This window comes from Carassius gibelio, chromosome B1, assembly GCF_023724105.1.
Source record: "Carassius gibelio isolate Cgi1373 ecotype wild population from Czech Republic chromosome B1, carGib1.2-hapl.c, whole genome shotgun sequence".
Lineage (NCBI taxonomy): Eukaryota > Metazoa > Chordata > Actinopteri > Cypriniformes > Cyprinidae > Carassius > Carassius gibelio.
Window position 1 is genome coordinate 1,486,351 of NC_068396.1, and position 24,334 is coordinate 1,510,684.

Genomic DNA, 24,334 nt, shown 5'->3' on the forward strand with positions numbered 1-24,334 from the left:
AGCTGCTCCATGCAGTTGTAGGAAAGTCGGGCAAATGTGATTGCACCAGTGCACCATTATTCCGCAACGTCACATTAGTTAACCTTCGACACAGACAGCCCTGAAAATAAATGTTTAGCAGCTTTTAAATGTCACATCTCAGTTAGTCATGTTCGTCTTTTTCGTACAGTGCAGAGTCCTTTTGCGGCTACTACGTTGTGTCTTCTGGGAAGACTTGTGTAGTGTGTCAGGGAAACGATAATAGGCTCGAGAACATCAGGGTCTCACAGTAAACGTTGTCGCATGAAGCCTTGAAAACAAGTCTTCGGGGAAGTTCAATACTGAAACTTTAAATTAAAAGCTCAGTGTGTGTGTATTCTGAGGGTGTGATCCCAGGATAAGAGGGTGTTTCTGGATGACTAATCTGGAGAGGAACAGTGCTGGCGGTGTGGTGTAATTGGAGGTGCCCCTCTTTTGAGGAGGTTAACACACTTTGATTAAGCTCTGATTAGCTTCTCATTCAGCTAAACAGCAGCTGCCACTGCCTCACTCTTTAATATGTTTACTAGTTACACACTGACTTCTCCCACGCACATACACACAGCCTTTAGGAAACCATATTGTGCTTTTAAAGAACCCAGAACTTTCTTCTCTATACCCAGAACAAAAGATCTACAAAATAATGTAAACACCTGGGAAATGATTTAAGGTCTTACCACCAGGTGCCTCAAATACAGCTTAATGTACAACCTCTGAAAATGCTCCTGTTAAAAGTTGTCTAACAGAACATCTGCCAGTTTCATTAAAGATGTTGAAGGAAGGAATTTGCTTTTTACTCTTCTCTCCAAAAATGTAGTTGGTGGTATGATCAAATTTAAGTCAGGTGATTTATCTGGCCTGTTTATCTTGGTGTTTAAACTGTTTGGTTTCTATGATCATGAGACCATCTTTTTTGCATTTTAGCATTGGTGTCTGACTCTGTCAAGTCACCCATTTCGGCTACAGTTTGTACTACAGTCCTGAACATAGCTTATACTACACTGATGTACAACCTGGAGAGGCCCAGTTTCACAGACAGGGCTTACTCTAGGTTAATAACATTAATATAATATTTTACGATCACTCTGTGCAAGTTTATTGCAGTTTAAATAGCCCAGACATGCATTTTAGTATGTGACTAATCTTAAGCCTTGCGTATGAAACCGGGGATAAGACAAAAATAAGAAAATAAATAAATAAATTAACACTTTGACTTAGGGAACATAATGCACTTTTAACTAGCTGCTTATTAGCATTCATTACTACTGTATATTGGCTGTTTATAAGTACATATAAAGCACATATTAATGCCTTTTTCTGCATGACCGTAATCTAGATCCGTTAATCCTGCTTCACATTTATCTACAGTACCTTACAAACTATTAATAAGCAGCAAATTGGGAGTTTATTGATGGAAAACCCTTAGTTTAAAAGGATTCACTGAAAAATGAAAATTATGTCATCATTTACTCACCCTCATGTTGTTCTAAACCTGTTTGAGTTGCTTGTTGAACATGGAAGATATTTTTTAAAGAATGCTGGTAATCAAACAGTTGGTGGTTGCCATTGACTTCATTTTGATTACAGTACCAGCAAATCTTCAAAATATCTTCATAAGACATAAGAAAGCAACTCCAAAGGTTTGAAACGACATTTTTTGGGTGAACTATCTCTTTTAATTGTGAATCTGTGTTCCAAAAATAAGTGTTAACTTATTTACCCAGTAATAAAGGGTGTTCACAATATTTTGTCCAACCTATGCACATTATACCATTGAGAACTATTTAGCCACCTCAACTTAAACCGTTTTTGATAAGATGGCTCTTTAAAGTAATTGGAAAATAGATTTGTTGAGTTTCTATGAATCCATTAAACAAATACAACGTCAATTCGATTTTATAAACTTAATAAATGTAGGTCATGATTTTACAACCAGATGTTTAAAAACATGATTTAATGACCAATCAGAGTAATTCATCACAATCTTAAAAAAGACTGAAGATGTGATTTCCTGACTTTCTTGGATGCATTACTTATTGCATTTGTCATAGCAATGCATACATGAAAGTGACTTTACCATGTGGCAGCATGCAGTATTATAGATGATTTATTTTATTTCCCTTGATGAAATCAGATGTTTTCTTCTCTCTCTCTCTCTCTCTCTCTCTCTCTCTCTCTCTCTCTCTCTCTCTCTCTCTCCTCAATAGTGCAATGTTTATGGCTTCATTGACTAATCTTTAAAATCACCTTATAATGTGATTCAACACGTTATCAAATTTTGGGCACTATCTCATCTGAGGGACAAAACATCTTACTCAGCATGTTGTATAAGCATTTAAGTAGTGATTATTGTTTCATTCATTAGTAATGGCTTAATTTAAGATGGCTGTTTGGGATTAGCTCTTAGATTAAAGTTCATGAAAAGTGATTTTCACCAACGGCTTAATCCCATTATAGAATACCATTGCAGCATACTAATTAAGTTTCATCAATGTAAGCATTAGTTAGCTCATTAAGAGAGTGACACTCACTGTGCTTTTGTTTGCTCTGTTTTTTACAGTTATCTGCCTTGTTGGACTTGGTTTAGTGGTGTTCTTCTTTAGCTTTCTTCTGTCCATCTTCAGATCAAAATATCATGGTTATCCTTACAGGTAAGATTTACCTTTAAGGTAAGATCTATTACTGTTCAAACTCACTCTTGTTGCACTTGTAAAATAATTTTAAGATAGATTTAAATGCATCACTATGGAGGACCAAACCTGCAGAAATTAAAAATAAATAAATAAATGTAATAAAAGGAAAATAAAAAAGTAAATGATGTGATAAAACAAAAATAGTTAATTTGAAATAAAATGTAATCCAGAATTATTTTTTTAATTACTTTTTTCCTTTATGTATTTATTTTTAATCTTTTTAATTTATACTTTCATTCATTTTTATATTTAATTAATGTATGTATTTATTTTTTAAATAAAGCAAAATATCCTTGATTCGACCTGCTTAAAGTCGACTCAAGGATCCAAGATAGATGTGACTTTATTTGTTCAGTAGAAAGAAAAAAAAAGATTTTTAACCCATTGCAGTCTGTCAGTCTTCTAAAGAAAGTGGATGGGAATTACATCTAAAACATAAAAAAGGTACACACTCAAGAGAAGTTGCTCAGGAAGGACGTACATAGAAGAGTTCTAACAGAGGTATAAAAAAAAACATGAATACTGCTCAGTTTCTTGCACAAACCGATTGTTTTGTGTCTTTACTCGTATCGTCACAAGACACAGGGTTTAATTTGGTTATATATATATATATATATATATATATATATATATATATATATGCATACCAAGAAGTTTAACAGGTAGTTTGAGGACCCCCTTGTAAACGAGATGTATCATCTCAAGGGGTTATCCTCAACAATCAAATTTCAACAAATATTGTTTAAGCATCTTTTTTTTTTTTTTTTTTACTTAAGTAAAAGGGATAGTTCACCCAAAATTATTATTATTATTATTATTTTATGTTTTAGCCATAATTCCCATCCACTTTCATTATAACACTGACATAATGAAATGGTTTGGGTTAAAAATATTTGTGTATTTTTTTTTCTACTGAAGAAATAAAGTCACCTACATCTTGGATGCCCTGGGGGTAAGCAGATAAAAATCTAATTTTCATCTTTGGGTGAAATATCCCTTTAACTTAGTTTGTTAAGCAAGTCGAATCAAGGATATTTTGCTATATAGTCAAGTGTTTGGAGGAAAGAAAAGCTATCAAAGTCTTCACATGCTTCACTGAATGAAAAATGAGTCAGTGAATAGAAGTAAACAAGAATATTTTGTTTACATAACAGATTCCTTTAAAAGCACAGAGATATATTCTAACTGGAACATTCCTTTTACTTGATGTAGTGTTCATTTACATCAAATTGAATCAAATAAAATGCATTTAAATGTACAGTGACTGTGGTTGCTTGGTAATTGTAGACTCCAGTGAATGACCTTTTTCAGTCTAAAGAAATCTTCTCATAATGATTAGATGATGATGTCACTTCCAGTAAGCGAACATTTAATCGGTGACACTCTTCTCTTTTTCCTTCTTACTATTTTTCAGCTTCCTGATTAAATAAGGTCATGTCGTGGAAGAAAAAAGCCACCATTCTTCTGGGGCTCCGTGTATGAATTCAACTGCAGTTTGACTGTAACACACTGCATGTGTAACCTAAGATAAATAAACTAAACTATTAACCACTGTCTGTGAGCGTGTGTGCATCAATTGAAGTCAAATGAAACGTTTTCTTGCTTATATGACCAGTTTTCATTTTTAATTGTAAATTGAGGATTGTATCCTGAAGGAATAAAAGCATACGTGAGTGTGTTAATGCGTTTATCTGTGCGTGTGTGTGTGGCTGTTATTTTTTATTGTAATTTATGATACCTCTCTTGAGGCCGTTGTGCGCGCCTCAGCAGATTGTGTCCTATTTTTGTCCCCTTCATTCTTTTTTTTTTTTCTCTCTCTCCTTATCACTCGCTTTCTTTCCTGTTGAAATCTGTGAAGGAATATTCAAATATTAGATTTTCTTCCCCTTTTATTTTGGGTAGGTCGTGGAAGGGGTTTATAATCTTCTTTATTAAAACCAACTCGGCTACCACCGATCCAATTAAATTCGTTCCAATATCGGACCTAACATATTTATTTAACTTCAAAAAAATAGAACTGGGATGATAACGTCCATGACATTTTTCTTGGAAGCAAAGTTTTCCTTAAAGGATGTAATCTAAATTAGCTGTCATCATAGACAATAATGTCAACCCTGCCTTGAATCTTCTAATACACATTTATTGGAATTTTACTTCATTAAAACTTTGTTTGTTTGTTTGTTTGTTTTATTGGTTGTCAAAAAACATTTAATTAGTGCTTGTAAGCTCAAATAATTTATCTCACCATCTGACGTCTTTAATGCCACCTAAGAAGCCTTTTTGTGTTAAGAGCAAAAAAAATGTTTACTTCAGATGTGCTAATACTATACTAAAATCTCAATTAACAAAATGAATTGGTTGAGCATAGTGATCAAAACATTAAAAATGTTTGCTAATCCACACGCTGTGCGGTTTATTTTTTTGGAAATCGATTTAATAGAGAAATTATTATTTGTATGCGTTTATAATGATTTATAATCCACAGTAAGTCCATTTATCACGTGCCACACAAACGTAAGCACATGGTGCTGCACAGCTAGACATTATAGTGATGATGGCAGTGCTGTTGTTGACGCTCAGCTGAATTAGTAGCTCCGAGCAAATATGAAAAGAGGGTATTTGGCATCAAATCAGAACCAACAGCAGCATTACAACTGAGAAAATTCAAGCTGGCAGTAATTCCTCTTTAGCTGTCGAAGGACATTAGTGGCCACCACTCCATCCTTCATTTGAGTAGAGAAGAGATGGCAATTCAATTTGTTCTTTTTTCTCCCCCCTTTTCTTTTTCTTCCCCTTCGCTAATGCCTTTAAGCAACTCCCTCTCCCCATTCCCTCAGTGTCTTTCTCTATTTGCTGGCCCAGTGTACTTCAAAAGGATGGATTTTGAAGGTAGTTGAACAGACAGAAGACAAAGGTGACCGAGCGAGTGGACACATCAACACATGCAGGTTAAGCTGATGTTTCCACTGATGACGGGAAGCTTAAATGAGGTGTGATGCAAGTTTACAGTGTCAAACCATTTGTCTGTCTTCTCTGGAGCTGTTTTTATAAATAAATAAATAATACATGCAACACTGCGTGAAATATTATTTTTTAGAGAATGCATCTTTTAAAAGTGATATTGTCATTTTGTCGTCATTTACATAATTTACTGGAAGATGTATTATTGTATAGATATATTATTATTAATATTAATGTTATTATAATGAGTTATTATAATAATGAGACAAATATGAGTGCAAAAAGTCAAGACTCAATAATTTTACATTAGTTTTAGGTCATCATTTGGTGACGTTCGATTTTGGTCATTCTTTTGTTTAAAGAATCCTATAGAGAGAAAAAAATGTCGATGTGTGTGGAGAAAGTGTTGGTGGTTGTCACTCTAATAGTAGTAGCAATACACCAACCAATGAAAGTGCAGATAATTAAACATCAGTAATAGTTGAATGCTAAAAAAAAAAAAAAAAAGGAACAGTGGTTTGCTATGGTAAAGCAACCAAAAGTTGTTTATTTGCAATGAGTATTAAATTGTACATAAAAGAGCAATTACATGTAGTAACTACTGTACCAATGGAAGCAGAAGGTTGAGCTCATGTGATACCACAGTTGAGTAGCTGTACAGCACCTGTCAGTGTGAATGGCCCTTATTGTCAAATAGGGTTCAAGAGGTTTATCTCACATCCCTTAATCAAGTCGCACCTGGTTCAGACATGGACGTTGCATGGAGCATTACGATGCAGGTGATTCATAACCTCAGTAAAACCCACGAAGATATTAACTCATTACGGTTTAATTCTGTCACAGTATGTGGTGTCACACAGCAGAGAGGAATTCTCAGGATGAAACTCTAATAGCTGCCAGCACACTGTCATCTTACTTTCAGTACTTATCCTCAAGGGGATAACTGGATTAAAAAAAAATACAATTGCGGGACTCATAAACACAATTTGCATTTCCCTCTCATGTCCTCCAAAAATAACTTGAGGAAGTAACATTTAATTGCAAGGCTTGTTTTTTATTTATATATTACCCTTCTTACACCACATATAACAAGATGTTTTGAAGTTTCAAAGAGTGTAATTACATAGGTACATGCGCACGCACACACTTCCCCAAATCATACGGGACTTCAGACGCTGAGACCCTTGGCTAACTGTTGATTTGCTGGACTTGCAAGTTATAATAAGTCAGGCTCTGAGCAAAACTGCATGTGTTTTATAAAGCAGTTCAGTTTTCAGTATTAAAACCTACAAAAAAAAAACAAAAAAAAAATTGGGGTTTTAAGCCATGGGTTCCCTCGGGAACTGTCTAATGATGTTTCGTGATTTATGTATAAAATAATGCCTATACTGAACATTACTTGAACAGATTTTCACATTTTTGTTTCATGCATTTCATACTTCAAACATGAATTTTTAAGTTGCTAACTAAAGACTAAAACTACTGCAATTTGACAATTTGGAGAGTTGTTATTTGCCAACCTGTTAGCAAATTAGTAAAATGCACAGCATCTTTAACACTGTAAGGTGTAATTTATGTTGTAAAAAAAATTGCAAAATAGACCCCATGTAGTCACTAACATTTCACAACATAATTTAACTGGTGAGACTGTAACAGAGCAAATTCTAAAAATTTGTACATATACAAAATGCAAAACCTAATAAAATAAGTAATTATGCAAGAAAACACTGTTCTCAGCAACTAGGGAACACGGTCTTGGGTATAGGTATATGCAGGCATCTAGTGTAACACTGACTTTTTCTTTTTTTTTTTTTTTTATGAACACAAGATGGCACATTAGCTATATATTTTTTTTACTCATACTGAATTAATTCAAAAATGGTATGAAATGTTTTTTTTTTTTCATATATCCATCATTTAAATGTAAATATTGTTTTAAGAAATATGAAATGCCCCTAGAATACTAATTTTTTTGAATTTTTTTGAATAATAAATATTTTTTAAAATATAATAAAATATATATATGTTCATTCCAAACATAAAATTAATATATACTCTTGGTTTGTTTTGACAACACAGGTGTGGCCTCTTAACGAATGATAGAATTAGCATAAAATGTCTATGATACGTATTTAATTACCACTTATACTGTAATGTAAGATCTTCTCATAAACTGATTATCTGAATTATATTTACAAACTTAACTGCTAAATTGCCTAATATAGACAGTTTTCACATAATAAATAAAACACTTCCCTGTTTTGTTCCTTCTCTTTCTCTCTTTCTCTCTCTCTCACACACACACACACACACACACACACACACACACACACACACAATGAAAGCCAGGAGTTATAAAAATCAATGAGAGGGCCTCACTTCCAAATCTGGATTCAATTTAGTGTTAAATCAACACTAATTAATCATTAATTAATTAAAGTGCTTAGCCAGAACAAACTATTTTCATGATCCATGGAGTCTCTGGGGAAAATATTTATTCTCCCCTTCACTTAAAATATGGTGCATTAAAGCACTCCATTGGACTACTAGATGTTTTCCTTGCCGAAAGACCTAAATGTGTACAGATGATGTTTTAAATAGCGTTTGACTTGATACCAAAAACATCCCGAGTCAGTATGAGTTAGCTGCATTTGATTGATTAAATTCACCCACACAGTTTTAGCACACAAAATAAAATAAACAGATTAGTAATTATTTAAAATTAATATGTGTTCTTTGTAAACGGCATCGGCAGCCTGTGTCTTTGGAGACTAATGCTAATGGCAGCTGAATATGATGCAGTCAGTAGTGTTCGCTGAGCTGAGGGACCCCTTCACACAGTCTTAGTGTGGATATGCTTCAGTGATAACCAAAGAGACAGGCTGCTCTAGTGGTGCCATTGTGATGACATGTTTAATAGGCAGTCCTAATGACACACACACATCATGGGACCTGTTGGAAAGGCAAAGAGTAACCGCAGTGACAGAATGCCTGAAAAACTCGAATGATTCAAGACTGTTATTTGCATCTATTCCCCGTAGCTGTCACTTCTGAGCCCAGTTTTCCACATGATCGAATAGAATTGCATATAGAAGAGAAACAAAGGGAGATTACTTTCTCAGATCTAAGAAAACAACATGACCTCACTGGGAAGAACCAAAGCCTTGTGTGCCAGGATAAATTGTACCCTTGAGAATGTATAGCCACCCACCTGCATGCCAAGAAACAAAAACAGACCTCGTCTGAGCCAGTCATTATTATAAATGCTGGTATGAAGGGAAATGGAGTTGGACTGGTGCAATGAAGCAGAAAAGAAAGAGTAAGAGTTTCAGTCGTGACCCCCTTTAAACTTGGTATTACACTAGGCTCCACTGTTTGAAATACAGAAGTGTGTGAATATGGTTTGCAGTCCTACAGTGTGATTTATAGAATGTGAATTTTTGAAAGTGTCTTTTGATAGTAGACATTTAATAGTAGATACATTGGATGATCTTTATGTAAATGCAACATTATTTCAAATGCATCCACTTAACTGGTAAACAAATAATGTGAATGCTTGCTTCTGCTTGTGTCAATTGCTGGTCCTTAGAGGGTTAGTTTACCCAAAATTGAAAATTAGCTTGTGTTTTACTCACCCTCGAAGCACCTTAGCTGTACATGTTTTCTTCGTTCAGACGAATCCAGTAAGTTATATATAAAAAATTGTCCTGCTATTCCAAGCTCTATCATTGCAGTCAGAGGGTGTTACAGTTGAAGAGTCCACAAGTCATCAAATAAAGCATGCGCATTCATAATAAAACTTGCTGCACATTGCTCCGTGGTGTGAATAAAGGCGTTCTGTAGTGAATGCATGCATTTTTTAACAATAAATATCCATATTTCAAATGTAATAAACACTTTCTTTCACTTCCTTTATCTGTTATAGTCAGAAGCCGTTCCGGCGGATGTTGTAGAATGCATGTACAGCATGTGCGTGCGTCTCTGAGATATGCTACTCTCTCAAGACTGCTTATGGAGCAAAGGAAGCAAAGTTTCCTTACTTTAGCAAAGGAAAATCAGCCTCCACTTGGTTTATATCAAAATCCTCTGACAAATTTCTTTCAAAATTCTCTTTTTCTTTTTTTTCTTTTTGTTCTCTCACTGCGGTCATCACTGACCGTGCAATGTGGACGTACTACGACATCCGCTGGAATGGCTAACGGGGATGACAGATAACGGAAGTGAGAGAAATGTGTTTGAAATTTTTTCTTACAAAAATGCATGGATTCACTACTGGATGCCATTATTCACCCCCCAGAGCTGTGTGAGGAACATTTAAAGCAACAGTATTTCAAATGCAACCACTTCATTGGCAAACAAATAATGTTTACTTACACTTATGAAGAAGGCTCCTCAAGAAACTGGCTTTGTCAACTGACTTTTTATCCTAATTTTAGATGGGAAAAAAACAAATCTCAGAGGAAATTTTGAATTGATTTACTGGCAACTACAAAAATTAGCTTAATCTGAAGCAATACAATTACTTTAAATGAATTTTAAAAAATAAAGCAAAATATATTATTTTGAAGAAAAAAAAAACTGAAAAATATAAAAATAAAAAACTAATTCAAAATAGAAATAAATATTATGTTAATAATATTAAAACGACACTGATAATGATGTAGCATCTCCCTAATAAAAACACTGCAAGGTTGTCAATATGACCTAAAGTTTGTACAACAAATTTGGTCATTTTCTATCAAGGCAATGAATCCTATCACAATATAGTAATCTAATCTTTTAAACTGTTTTGAAATTATATTTACTGTGAAAAGCACTATACAATAAGCCTAAACCTAATAGTGTTGAATGTACAGTATTCACTCAGACAGTGACATTTAGATCTACCAGGTCATGTAATAAAGGCCAGATATTACTGACGGCATCAAAGATAGTATCATTTTGAGAACCCAGAAAATAAGGCTTTACCCTCTGCTGTCAGGAATGCTTACATGGATGCTGGTTCAGATTTAGTATTCATTATATCCCAATCCTATTCTCCTTCCCTTGCAAATCAATTTTGCTGTCTCTCTACACTATCCGATAAAGGCAAAAAACTCATAAATAACGTTAAAAAAAAAAGATATCTGCTTCCCCGGAGGGCTTCAAAGCTCAATAGAAATGTAGCCTTATATGCTATTCACTACTGTATTAAATCCGCTGTAAATCCACAAGGCAAACATTAGCATCTAACAGCTTGTGAAAAGCGGAGTTGTTTGTCATTCATGCATGAAATGAATTTCACACAGGTTCAAACCTTTGCTAAATTTGCAGATGTGCATAATTGAGAATTTAACATGCTAATTGACGCCTACTATCATTCTTGAGTTCATTTCAGAGACACGTTTCTCTGCAGATGGGAAAGTTTGTTACCTACTGACTCAGACTGATCGATCTTCACTGCCGCTGCCTTCATCCGCTGTGTCTGATTCAATAGGAAGGTACAAGAAGTTCTGCAAGAACATTGATTCTGACCCCATCTCAAACAACGGGAGAAAAAGGCTCATGTCTTGGGTTGTTTTCCTATAGACACGCCAAGGATGCCGCATGAGCTGCCAAAAACCACAGTAACATTCATTTACTGTATCTAACATTATGTGTCCATTTATGCAGGACATTTGTATTTTGTAAAATTTTCAGAAGATTAAATTTCAAACATGTATGCATAGGAATCAATGTTATGCAGTTTACATATACTGTATTAAGACTACCAAAATGTTACATTTGCATATATTGAGACAACCAAAATGTTACCTTTTTTCCTGGTTTTTTTTTTTTTTTTTTTTTTTTTTTTTTTAATGTTGCACTGGGCGATACAGCAGCTGCCTTGAACTTGTACTGACAACTAGTGGTGTGATGCAATATCACAAACAAAAATATTCTTAGTTACCCATGGCATGCATTGTAGCAGGGTTGTCAGGTCCCTGATGAATTTCCAGCCCAAACACACTCAAATCCTTCCCAAAAGGAAATAAAACTAGCTTATTTTTCAAATCACGGTGTCTTAAAAAAAAAAATGTTTTTTATAATATTATTATTATTATTTTGCATTTATTTAAATTACTATGTATTTCATAGCATACGTAAATTACAGAATATACAGCAAGGGAGGCAGTATCTCCTCAAAAATATCGGATGAGAATATAATCGGTATTGCAAAAATACTAAACAAAACAACGCAAACATTACTAAATAATAAATTAAAAGTATAAAAGTCACAAATTTTTATAAAGTAACACTGTCCAACAGCGACACCAATAGGTAAAGTTACTGAGGGCACACTGTACATTTCATCCTACATCCCATTGATTTTAAACCATACAGTAAAATAAATGAATGGGGGATAAGTCACGTGAGTGGATGCAACGCTTCCATCGCGATATGATTGGATGTGACTGGTTATGTTTGTTTGTGATTGGTTCATGCGCTAAATCCCGCCTCTTGTGTTAGGGATCGAATGAATAATATAACTGGAAGACTAATTTGAAAAAAGTAAACAACTCACACTTGTTACTCAAAATAAGAATTGAAATGGCCTGAAAACATGATCTGTGGGAGCTTTTAGAGAGTAATCTTCGTTTAGTTTAAATCTCCGTGTCTGAGACCAATTTTCACAGCTTTGATGACTGATGATCCAAAATAAATAAATAAATAAAATGTTAAAAGTTTCGAATATTTTCATGTCTTTAAATAAATAAATAAAAATATATTATTTAAAATATAATATTTAAAATATAAAATATATGACTTTTCTTTGTCTGGTAAGTGTAAGTAATGTTTGTTTAACCAATAAAATGTGACTGGAACATTAATTTACATTTGATAAAGAAAACTAAAATTAAATTATTATTATTATTATTATTATTATTATTATTATTATTATTATTATTATTATTATTTTATTATTATTATTATTTATTTATTTATTTTTATTTTTTTATTTTTTGGCTTATATTTTCAGAACCACCGCACACCACTACATTAGGTTATATATAGCACAGAACTAAGGATAATAACATTATTTGGGAATTCGTTGAGGAGGAAAACAAAAGCCTTTCTGTGAAATGTTAAACGTCCCCTAAAATAGCTTTCCATGTAAGTTCAACATTGACTCATAAACAAACATACTTACCGAGACTTGAACGATTCTGATTCTTAAACGAATCTTCTAGTGCAGTTTTGCGTTTTGGACGTCGCCATCTTTGATGTTGACTCAGTCACCGTCGCTATGGTAACAAGTCAACAAAACGAGTACGGACTTCAAAAGTTGTAGGTTATAGTACTTTTTTTTATTTTGATCATGGACTTATTTTATGGCAGTACTGTAGTCCCTTTGAATGGTGTGTTTGACTAGGATAAACAAGATCTATTTATAAAGGTAAAATCTCTACATATTAATGCAGCGAAGATTATAGACTAACAATAAAAAATAAATAATAAAAAAAAACACCTTCAGATCTTTTTGAAAATAATCTCTTGAACGTTCTGTTTCTTTCCATATTCATGTTACTGCCATGAAGGTAAGTGGCAAGAAAGACAGCAATAAAGAGTTAGCTAAATTAGAAAACGTGTAGCATATTAAAAACTGCATTAACGTATCTTAATGTGCATCATTAATCTTATTTGTTCTTGTCTCTTTCTTTCTTTGCATGATTCTTTCCATCAACATGCCATGGTTTGAGCTGTCACAATTGCAAACTTGGCGAAAAATGTTTATGACAGTAATAAAAGGTAAGTTATCTCACAGTTTTATATGAATACATAAAAAATACTGTATGAACTTGTGTTAAATTCCAGCATGAACCATTAATTCTGGAAAATCACTATACCTGAACATAGTCTTCTCTGTTTCTGTCTTTGCATGACTCTTTCCATCTATATGCCTCTATTTGATCCACAATAATGGTAACATAATAAGAAAGATCAATAAAGGCAAGTCAAATCTGAATGTTTTGTATAGGAATATTATCAACAAATTGTATAGCATGTGTTAAAGTGTAGCATGAATCTTATACTGTATGGAAAATCACTGTTTTTCTGATCATGTTCTTCTCTTTTCCTTACTTTTCATTACTTTTTCTGTCGAAATGTCATGGTTTGAGATGTCACAATTGGGAATATGGTAAGAAAGATCATGTATCAACATTTAAAAAAAAAACTGTATTAACTTTTATTTGTAGTAAATCACAGTATTTCGTCTCTGTTTCTTCCTTTGCATGACTATTTCCAACAATGTGCCATGGTTTGAGCTATCACAATGGCAAACATGGTAATATATCGAAAAAATGGCAGCTTTTTTTTTTTTTTTTTTTTGAAAAATCACTATATTTCTGATATTTTTTTCTCTGTTTCTTTCTTTGCATGATTCTTTACATCAACGTGGTTTGAGCCATCACAATGACAGACTTATGACAGCAATCAAATGTAAGTTAAATCTCAGTTTTACAGTTTACACAAAAATTTTAAGTTTAAGGCTAACTGGTGTTAAATGATAGGATTAACCTATAATTCTGAAAAAATCTATTTATTTCTGAACATGTTTTCCTCTGTTTCTGTCTTTGCATTACTCTTTCTATCTACAATGCAATGCCATCATGATGGTGAATATGGTGAGATGGATCACATGACAGCATAAAAGGTAAATCAAATCTGAATGTTCTTTTATATGAATACATCCACATACTGTATTCACTGTACTGTATTTCTGAATATGTTCTTCTCTCTTTTATTTGCATGAACATGTCCAACTACATGCCATGATTCGAGTCGTCACAATGGCAAACATGGTAATATATCGAAAAAATGGCAGCTTAATTTTTTTCCCTGAAAAATCACTATATTTCTGATTATGTTTTTCTCTGTTTTTTTTCTTTGCATGATTCATTACATCAACATGGTCTGAGCCATCACAATGACAGACTTATGATGGCAATAAAATGTAAGTTAAATCTCAAAATTTTACAGTTTACACAAAAATTTTAAGTTTAAGGCTTACTGGTGTTAAATGATTGGATTAACCTATAATTCTGAAAAATCTTATTTATTTCTGAACATGTTTTTTTCCGTTTCTGTCTTTGCATTACTCTTTCTATCTACATGCAATCCCATCATGATGGTGAATATGGTGAGATGGATCACATGACAGCATAAAAGGTAAATCAAATCTGAATGTTTTTTATATGAATACATCCACATACTGTATTCACTGTACTGTATTTCTGAATATGTTCTTCTCTCTTTTATTTACATGAATACGTCCAACTACATGCCATGATTCGAGTCGTCACAATTGGCAAACATGGTAATACATCAAACTATAATACAAACACTGTTGATTTTTGTATAGGAATATATCAACAAATTGTATACCATGTATTAAAAGTGTAGCATGAATCTTATACTGTATGGAAAATCACTGTTTTTCTAAATATGTTCTTCTCATTTCCTTACTTTTCATTACTTTTTATGTCGAAATGTCATGGTTTGAGCTGTCACGATTGGGAATATGGTAAGAAAGATCAACATAAAAAAAAAAAAAAAAACTTTATTAACTTTTATTTGCAGTAAATCACAGTATTTCGTCTCTGTTTCTTTCTTTGCATGACTATTTCCAACAATGTGCCATGGTTTGAGCTATCACAATGGCAAACATGGTAATATATGTCGAAAAAATGGCAGCTTAATTTCTTTTCTTCTGAAAAATCACTATATTTCTGATCATGTTTTTCCCTGTTTTTTTTCTTTGCATGATTCATTACATCAACATGGTCTGAGCCATCACAATGACAGACTTATGTAAGCAATAAAATGTAAGTTAAATCTCAAAGTTTTACAGTTTACACAAAAATGTTAAGTTTAAGGCTAACTGGTGTTAAATGATTGGATTAACCTATAATTCTGAAAAATCTATTTATTTCTGAGCATGTTTTTCTCGGTTTCTGTCTTTGCATTACTCTTTCTATCTACAATGCAATCCCATCATGATGGTGAATATGGTGAGATGGATCACATGACAGCATAAAAGGTAAATCAAATCTGAATGCTTTTTATATGAATACATCCACATACTGTATTCACTGTACTGTATTTCTGAATATGTTCTTCTCTCTTTTATTTGCATGAATACGTCCAACTACATGCCATGATTCGAGTCGTCACAATTGGCAAACATGGTAATACATCAAACTATAATACAAACACTGTTGATTTTTGTATAGGAATATATCAACAAATTGTATAGCATGTGTTAAAAGTGTAGCATGAATCTTATACTGTATGGAAAATCACTGTTTTTCTAAATATGTTCTTCTCATTTCCTTACTTTTCATTACTTTTTCTGTCGAAATGTCATGGTTTGAGCTGTCACGATTGGGAATATGGTAAGAAAGATCATGTATCAACATTAAAAAAAAAACTGTATTAACTTTTATTTGCAGTAAATCATAGTATTTCGTCTCTGTTTCTTTCTTTGCATGACTATTTCCAACAATGTGCCATGGTTTGAGCTATCACAATGGCAAACATGGTAATATATGTCGAAAAAATGGCAGCTTAATTTTTTTCCCTGAAAAATCACTATATTTCTGATCATGTTTTTCTCTGTTTCTTTCTTTGCATGATTCATTACATCAACATGGTCTGAGCTATCACAATGACAGACTTATGACAGCAATAAAATGTAAGTTAAATCTCAAAGTTTTACAGTTTACACAAAAATGTTAAGTTTAAGGCTAACTGGTGTTAAATGATTGGATTAACCTATAATTTTGAAAAATCTATTTATTTCTGAACATGTTTTTCTCGGTTTCTGTCTTTGCATTACTCTTTCTATCTACAATGCAATGCCATCATGATGGTGAATATGGTGAGATGGATCACATGACAGCATAAAAGGTAAATCAAATCTGAATGTTTTTTATATGAATACATCCACATACTGCATTCACTGTACTGTATTTCTGAATGTGTTCTTCTCTCTTTTATTTGCATGAACACGTCCAACTACATGCCATGATTCGAGTCGTCACAATGGCAAACATGGTAATACATCAAACTATAATACAAACACTGTTGATTTTTGTTAAAGTGCAGCATTTCTTTTCTTTTTTATATAATATTTTAAACTAAATAATTTCTTAACATATTCATGTAAAATAAAACAATCATCATTTAAACAATTTGCATTTAATTGTTTTTCAAATGTATTATTTATTTCTGCATATTTCCAACTTTATTTTTATTTTTTTATGTACTCTGTGCACTCTTAAACATTCATATTTATAAATCCCATATTTAGACACATTCATTAATTTTTAATTAAGTTCATTGCTTAAGCCTTGTAAAAAGTGGATTCACAGTCATTGAATTTATCTGTGCATAGCACTGCGTTACACACAGATGGAAAACACTTCTCTTTTCTCTCCCTTTGTGGTAATTGAAAAGGTTTTCTAGTTGTTTTGTGTGTTTTACTACCTTGAGTGAACCAAATACGTCTGCACTAATTTGAGTGCCATGTGTTTGCTATGTGACAACAACGAAAGCAGCTTGCTTATTTTCTCTTTCACATACCAGCAGGATGAAAATGTTGTCAATGATAGCTGCTCTGGAATGCAGCCTTTTTATTTTTGAGGTAAGGGAAACAGTAAACCAAAGGACAGTTACGGAGGATATAGGAAATCCACTTAGAATCAAGCTAAATAAATCAAATACCAGAAAGGTTTTGCCAGTTACAATTATTTTGAGTAATTCTAGCTCTAATTGAATTTGAATAGGCAGCCTGCAAGAGGCTTCACTGCAGAATGAGTTAATTAGTTTTGAGTTGCCAGTAAAACGGAGGAAATGCAAACCCAGAACACACCTTGTTTATTGTCTTGGCTCATCGTCTGTGAAACATTAGCATAAATGTTATTTTCCATTCTTTTCTTAAACCGATCTGTGTCTAACAGCCTGTCTTATTGTGTTTCAGGGTCTCAGAAGGGAAGAGGCTTTGATTTGAATTACGTATAAATAAATTATATATTTTCAGACTATAACTAAAGTTTGTTGTTTACTCATACATATTGCTCATAATTAGGGATATTGATTTAAAACTCTTAACTTAAAGTTGAGCACATAACTTTTAAATAAATCATGATTTTTTTTTAAATTGGAGTTTGTTTCACAAGGAAATACTACTTGGAAATGTCATGTTTAATTCAATCCTGGTGAAAAAAATTTAATTAATTTGCTTTTGATTACAAGTCACAAGGCTTTAGTTGTCTAAATAAAATGAATGGATTTAAGTAAAATGGGCAATAACAAAAACATCAAAAACTCTTATTTTTGTTGCATGTCAGAACAAGAACAGAAAGCTTGGACCAGTAAGAAATCATAACAACATGTTAAAATGCTGGCAACACTCTGGTATTTCAGCAGTGCAGTGAGTAAAGAAATTTGAACAACTTTGACCTCTGCTATCCCTGTCATCTGTGACAGAAAGACTTGTGTTTTGGAGAGATCACTGTGTGTCTTTTATCTCTGGTTTGCAGTCTTATTCAATCTATCAAGCAGGAAGGAGTATTAATAATGCATTTAGCTTTGGGGAGCCTACGGGCCTGTCACTCTATGACAAATGAGGAGTGTTCACCCATGACACGTGAAGATGCAGATAATATAATGCAAGTTACTGCTAAAAGCATGTTGAGCTCCTTTTACTATTTATCACCTGTCATCAGGCTCATTCTGTGGAAAGAGGAATCACGTCATAGCCGAAGGATTCCAATTGATGAGGAATTTGTATTAAAAAAAAACAATAATGTGACTGATGTATCCATAATAACCATAAAAAAGATTATAATATGAAAGCGTGATACTCTGTGACTTCTCATGCATAAATGCTTACTTGAGTTTGACCAATGGCTTCATAAACATCCTCCTCTGAGGAAGATCTGAGGTGCTTTTTTATGAAATTTCTTGTGGGTTTGACATCAAGTGACCAAAGCAAAATGAAGATCATTTCCACACAGTAAAAATGCTTGCTTTGCACTGTAATCTTTCAGGAAAACTGATGAAACAGCGCTGAACTCAGTTTTTTAATGTGAAAATCTTTTTTTTTTTTTTTTAGTAGCTAAAGTGTATTGCTCTTTTGCCCATGAGACAGAATGGGGTGTTTTAAAATCATCGCTGGAGAATGGAGGGGAGGGTGCTTTTAAGATCACAGACCACTCTCGCATGCTCTCACGGGCAGCACGCTGTACGTGGGTTGTATTTAAAGATGGCTCATAAAGTGTTGAAACTGTGATAATGGAAACTGCCTCTGGGTGGCATTTTGACAAACAAGTGTTATTAAAGAAATGGTTTTATCAATGTGTTTACCACTTACAGTCCTCAGCCTCATAACTGCGTGTTGAGGTGACTCAAGTGCTAAAAGTGTTTTTTCTTTCTTCTCATCTCTCCTTCTTTTTCTTCTAGCCTGTGCTATCTCTAGTTTCGTGACATAAATTTTCATTAGTCCATATGACTCATTCGCTAATGTATTACATATCTTCAGAAATCATCCTGCATGAATGAGAAATATACATTCATACGTACGTACATAAATACTAGCTAAAAAAAAACTGAATACCTAAACTGGATCATTAAATCAGTAAGCTGAACAAGAAGAGTGCTATTCATGAATGAATCGTCCAGGTTAGGTTGTGTATCAGACCAATAAATAAATCACTGTAAAGATCAGACTTAAAACTTAGTGTTGACTTAAAATAAAGTGTTGCAGCAATAATGTTAGAACCCAAAAGACTAATTTGCCACTCTTTCCTTTAAGATTTTTCTATTGGGTTTTATAATTAGGTTTTTCCATTTCTGTATAAAATAAAGCCTGTGCTAAACATAACTTGATGATACTTTTCAACCCGTTCTCATGGCAATTCGTACATTTTTCACAAGGTGGCTTATTCGTACGAATTCGTACGAACCCACTCTTAAAAATTCATACAATTGTTGCCAAATCGTACATATTTTACGAGTTGCACAATTCTTATGAATTTGTACGAATGACCTACACCTAACCCCGCCCCTAAACCTAACCGTCAGTGGGGTTGTATAAAATCGTACGAGTGAGGTCGTACAAATTCGTACGAATAAGCCACCTCGTAAAATACGTACGAATTGGTCGTGAGATAGCGTACTTTCTGATGTTTTGATCTACAACATAAACTGCACACGCTCACACCCCAAACTATCTTATATAGTTACTGACTAGAAACATCTGTTTTCAAAAATCAGTGTAATTGCTTTAGAATTTGCTTTTCATTATGGATATTCGCAGTTTACTTTGGAGATCAAGTTGTGTCTACCACAGGCTTTATTTTACGCAGAAGTCAAAGAAAACCTATTATAAAAACCCAAAACCTCAAAGGATTCAGCAGTGAATTATTCTTCCAGGTACTGAGGTCACACCTGCACAACTCTATGATGGTGTTTTTGATTTCTATTCACTGATTCTCACAGCATTTCTCTAATGAACAACTTTCAATGTTTAAGTGTTTCAGTTAATCATTTAGGCCTACTCAACAGATTTGTCCAAAAAGAAGTGTCAGTCACATCTTTACTTTTGTTTAGGAGAGCTTTGGAAGTTATGGCGATTTTGTCTTATTTCTGTCTGTATCTCACACTAAAACTTTAAAACACCTCTCAAAACAGTCTTCACATTTCTCCATTTGTCTCCTGTAGTAAACTGAAAGTCATACAGGTTTTGAATAACATGGATGCGAGTAAATGATGACGGAATTGTTTATATGTGAACTATGCCTTTAATGAAGACAAGCATATTATTTATGTGTTGCCCATTTTTCTTTGCTGCCATGTGAGGCCTGTGATCATTAGCTGTTTTGATATGACAGGGAGGATCTTTTGGGAGTTGGGCATTCGGGGTCTCTGATGGCTTCCTTGCTACCAGTGTGTCTTGTCAGTGAGTGACGGTTTGTTTTGACATGTCTCTTGTGAAAGGGCCATGGCATATCGATATGTCGCATTTCAGCCTTCAACCTGATGGAATGACAGCCTTGCTATTTCTGTGCGTGAGAAAGATGGTTCTGATGTGGATAGGGTGATGGTTGCTCAGTCAATAGTGGCTGACAGACTCACTGCCCCCAAGGAGAAGAGCGATCGCACAATGTTTGACTGCACCTGCTGCTAGTTAGTCCAAAAAATAGACTTTCCTCTTTCAGCAGAGGTCAAGGACCGATGGTTAAAAGCACAGGGCAGAGTTGATACCAGGTCTGCATCTGAATGGGTTTTGTTCACTCTCTGTGAGTGCAAATATTTTACATGTATATCACACACATAGATTTGACCAAATCAAACACATGACCTTGGTGTTGGCATCCTCTACAGTTTGATTTACTGAAATTTTGTAAATACAGAGTTCTTGATATAATTGAAAACATAAATATGTTTTATGGGTGAATGCCACTTTTAGAATGATGTAGACATTGCATAAAACACCCTTATAAGAATATATATTTGGGTGTGTATTATGCTAAATACTGGCACACTCTTGCTGAAAAAGTAGTCACCCTTAAGCATTTCTAAGATGTAGATGAGTTTGTTTCTACGTTGGAAAAGATGTTAAGAAATGTAGCATTGCATTCTCCAGAAGGTCCTCTTGTAGTTAATGGGTGCCATCAGAATTAGAGTTCAAACTGCTGATAAAAACATCACATGAAATCCACACATGAACTCTAGTCCATCAATGAATGTCATGTAAAGTGATCTGTTGAAAGCAGCTTTAAAATTTTGTGGTCACACTTGTCATTTGGTCTCACTTCTTCACCCAATAATAATTTGCAGATCAGGGTTCACCAAACATGGCGAATTGCAAAGCTCATTCACATGAGCCTGCGATTCCACTCATTCACATCCCTATGCATATGAACAGAAGTCTATGAAATTAAAAGTGTTCCCTTCACCTGGATTCATCAACAAAACCAATGCAGCTGGTGAAATTTTCAGTAAGAATCCCTTCTGCCCAAACAAGTGTGCAGTTTATGTAATAATAATAAGACCAACTGGCGTATTTTTCCTGATGGAATCAGCCCTGATGCAAGTAAACAGTTCCAAAACTTTTATTAGATGCTAAGAAACAAAATTGGGTCTAAAAGACAAAAGGCATTCCAGGTGAAATTCAACTCTTCTATATAAGTCCATACACTCCATTTGTCACCTGTCAGGTTGTGATAAACTCATTCAAAATGCCAGCCTCTTCTTAACTTCCAATCATCCCACTCTCCTACCTCAGTTGTCATAGCTTTAAAGTAAAACACAAACCCCATTATCAGATTACAGTATAGAACATCAGCCTCATGCATGCTAATGAGTGAGAGAATTAGTGGAGCCGTGAAGTCTATTACAGTGGAGTGACACTGCTCTCTGTTCATATGAAGTTAGCTCGTTAGCACAACTTCAAAGGGCTTTGATGTACAAAATAACACTGACTAAATCTAAAGCAGATGAAAATCACCTTGTTTTTAAAGCACACTTACACACTTGTGTTGCTTTAAATTAAAGGATGGGGTGATACTGTTGAAAACCCACACTTATATAAGTGTCCGTCTGTATGTGTATGTATGTGTTTGAGGTGAGAGACTATCGGATGGTGATACATCTCTGTCAATGATTTCACACTAGAGAGAAGCAGAGGTGAACACTGTGTGACTGGATGAGGCCTTTACTCCTTCAATGAACCGAACATAGCTTCACAACATTTTTTCACCAATGTTACAGCTGTGTAAGATTAAATTGTCTGACACTTTACTTATTTATGAAACCAACTACAGCTTTTGCAGTTATATATTTTTAATGACCTCCCCACTCTCATGAGCAAATTTCTGCAACCATATTGTCATTAAGGAGTACTGTATTTGTGTGTTCCCAAGAATCATCTTTTCATCTTTTATTCAAAACAGAATATGGAATACACTGTATACTGCAGTCTTTATGTGAAACAGTACAAAATTATGCTAATCATTTCATATAGCAGAATAATGCAGTCATGTTATCTCATTACAGTTTCTACACCACCTTCTAGTTTAAAAATTAGTATGTAAAATAGTATGAATTATGTGATGCTAATAATTTCAAACTACAGTTTTGTCAAATGTCCTCATAACATTTAAAGTTGGTATTACATGTGTTTTTTCTCTCTTATTCTCTTCAAAGAAATGTTAATGCTAACTGAAATAAGCAAAGGTAAAATAAATTACTGTATGCCAAAACCTATAAATAATCCTTATAAATTATGTTAACTGTTATTATAAATTTATTTTTAAGTTAATAACCTGCACCCTGACAGGGGCGTCCTCAACTCCACGTGTTCGCATATGTCAATATTTCCGATTAGATTAAATGAAACGGGACAAATTTAATCTTGACAAACTACATTTCGTTATAAAGATCTAAGCCTCAAGCATCGACAACAGAATGCTATTTTTCAATGGAAAGCTTCTAAAGACTCTAAGTTATTTGCTACATTTGTGTAAGCAGTACACATCAAAACATAAAGAATGAAAACGCAGTACATACCAGATTCGTCGTAATAATGAGTCATAAACACATCCACAGCTGTAAATCCCAGTTTAGTTAGAAAGGTAAGGGTCCACTGAAAGACATCTCATGGAGCACATTTAGTCCAATGAAGCAATAACATTGTAATATGGATGACAATGCCTTTGTTTACGTTTCAGTTCTTCAGGGACAGTATTGTTTGCGTCCATTATGGAATAACTCACGCTAAGAAATCACGAGTAACACGGCTATAGATGAATGCCATCTATATGAATAGAGAGAGTGGTTTATTGACTTAATGGCGCATTTGTATTATTACCATAACTGGCCATCAGCACATCAGCATATTTTAATTGTAATTCATTGTAAATGCTACATTTCTAGCAGTCTCAAGATGTTCTGTAATTGGCATACAAAGTTAAATCTTTTTTATTTTATTTATTTATTTTTATTAATCAAATTATTCTTATTTTATTTTTCAAATAAATCACTTACATTATTTCTAAATTTCTGTCTAGTGTTTTATAATTGAAAAATATGCAGTGGTATGTATAATGACAAAAATGGTTAATAGACAAAAAAATAGTAGAGGCCTTTAATACAGTCAAATATTTGTATAAATTAGGAGGGGTGGGGGGATGCAGAAATAGTCTCAGAAAAATATTTGCAGGAATCTAATTTTTCATGTTATCTTCTTCAGATTTGAAATAGAAACTCATGAGACATGTGACTTTCAACCCATTAAATTTCTAGATTGCTGCAGGACTGATTTCATGTATTTTTATATGAAAAAAAAAAAAAATCAATGCACTTCAGTGTCTATAACTTTTAATATTTTTGAGCATTATCAAATCTGGTTGATAAAAAGTAAAGCCCAAATGATCTTCTTTCCAAAAACTCCAGAATTGTGTTTGTAACAAACATAAGTAAGGAACTATTACAATTTTAAGTTAGGTAGGGCACATTCAGCTGTGAGTCCCATACTGGGGGCAGGGGGGTATGCTGGCTAACAGTTTAAAAACATTTTTTTATTTTTTTTTTTTACAGTAGAAATAAAAAAGTTGGTAAGTCAAAATGTTTCA

At 33.6% G+C, this 24,334-nt stretch overlaps 1 protein-coding gene across 1 annotated transcript in view; it reads left to right on the forward strand.

Annotated features, from left to right (window-relative positions):
• Nucleotides 1-4,263, forward strand: part of LOC127948508 (tumor suppressor candidate 3) — a 70,785-nt gene extending 66,522 nt beyond the window's left edge. Inside the window, exons 9-10 of the mRNA XM_052544986.1 lie at nucleotides 2,579-2,669; nucleotides 4,126-4,263. Of these exons, the coding sequence (XP_052400946.1) occupies nucleotides 2,579-2,669; nucleotides 4,126-4,141 (107 nt within the window). The 3' untranslated portion in view covers nucleotides 4,142-4,263. The remainder of the gene's footprint in view (nucleotides 1-2,578; nucleotides 2,670-4,125) is intronic.
• The last annotated feature ends 20,071 nt before the right edge of the window (nucleotides 4,264-24,334 follow it).